General features: G+C 39.8%; 1 protein-coding gene across 1 annotated transcript in view; it reads right to left on the bottom strand.

The window, feature by feature from the left end:
- LOC109471136 (zinc finger FYVE domain-containing protein 26-like) overlaps nucleotides 1-1,175 on the bottom strand; it is a 23,438-nt gene that overhangs the window by 14,970 nt on the left and 7,293 nt on the right. Inside the window, exons 13-14 of the mRNA XM_019770365.1 lie at nucleotides 625-717; nucleotides 224-306 (exon numbers count right to left, since the gene is read on the bottom strand). Coding sequence (XP_019625924.1) covers nucleotides 224-306; nucleotides 625-717 — 176 coding nt within the window. The remainder of the gene's footprint in view (nucleotides 1-223; nucleotides 307-624; nucleotides 718-1,175) is intronic.

The following is a 1,175-nucleotide window of genomic DNA, read 5'->3' as shown; positions in this document are numbered from 1 at the left end:
CAACATTGGCTTCTATTTTTGAACTGGAACATCTTGATAACCTATATAAATAGGAAGGATATGAAGAGTGTGTTGGGTGATATAATGGTGACTTTGGCAGTGAGCTTTACTGATTGAAATTATACTTATCTAAACCTTAACTCTACCTAACTCCAATACAATCAACAACAAACAGTTAGAGGCCTTATATAGTATTCATACCTAACATTATTCAAGCTCTTACCTGATGAGCCTGTGTGTAATTCCCTCTCTGTAAGCACATGTTCAGAAGGGTGTCCTTGGTAGCCAGCATCCTTGGAATGATGCCTAAAGGCAGAACAACAAAATTGAATAAATTTTATGTAGTGATTGCAATCAAAGTGTTACAATGTTGTTCACAAAGATAAGGGGGGAAAATAGATGAAGTTCTTCCATTTTTTATGAACTCTACAATTAGATTTTCTAACCCTTTGATGTCACTAAACAAGTGTGAAGACTAGCTGAGTGCTGCCCACCCCTATCTTAGATGGGCCCCACAGCTGTATAATCAAATAGTGGATGCTACTACTACTACTACTACAGGTCAATGCCACATCAAAAATGTTCATTAAAAAAAAAAAGATAAGTACTAGCACTCTATCCTACCTGTTTTCCGTTTAAGGACAATGGAACTGGTTGCTGAGCTACATCGAGCACTGTGGTTCCTCCTTCTGCGACGTCTACCCTTGTCACTGTCATCTACAAACCATAACAACTCATTACTTTGTTTTTGCATTGATAAACCAACAGGAAAACAATTGATCTACATAGCCAAGCTGCTATCTATCAGCTACATGCAAACAGGATGTTGGAAATCCTACAAGATACAAATCTACGAGGAAGGGAATGTAAGGAAGCCACTAACCGGTTGCAGTACCAGTCTGTGTGCCCGTCACCTGTTCACTGCCTGGCAACGACCTCTCACTTTCTGCCCCAGTTCCTTGAGAAGTAGCTAGCAGCACAGAGAGGCGGAAATGTTGAACATAGGAGCAAGCTGAAGCTGGTTTACATTTTATATCCTTGCCCTGCTATACAAAAAGATATGAAGGTGACAATAGCATTAAAACTTTTGGCAACTACCTGTCTCACTCCTGCTTCTGCTAGTTGAAGACCCTTGTTTCTTTCTTTGTCTTCTTCCTCTTTTTGTCTTTGTTCCC

Source organism: Branchiostoma belcheri, unplaced genomic scaffold (assembly GCF_001625305.1).
Source record: "Branchiostoma belcheri isolate BF01 breed outbred unplaced genomic scaffold, Haploidv18h27 scaffold24, whole genome shotgun sequence".
Taxonomy (NCBI): Eukaryota; Metazoa; Chordata; class Leptocardii; order Amphioxiformes; family Branchiostomatidae; genus Branchiostoma; species Branchiostoma belcheri.
This window is presented reverse-complemented; position numbering and strand designations above follow the sequence as displayed.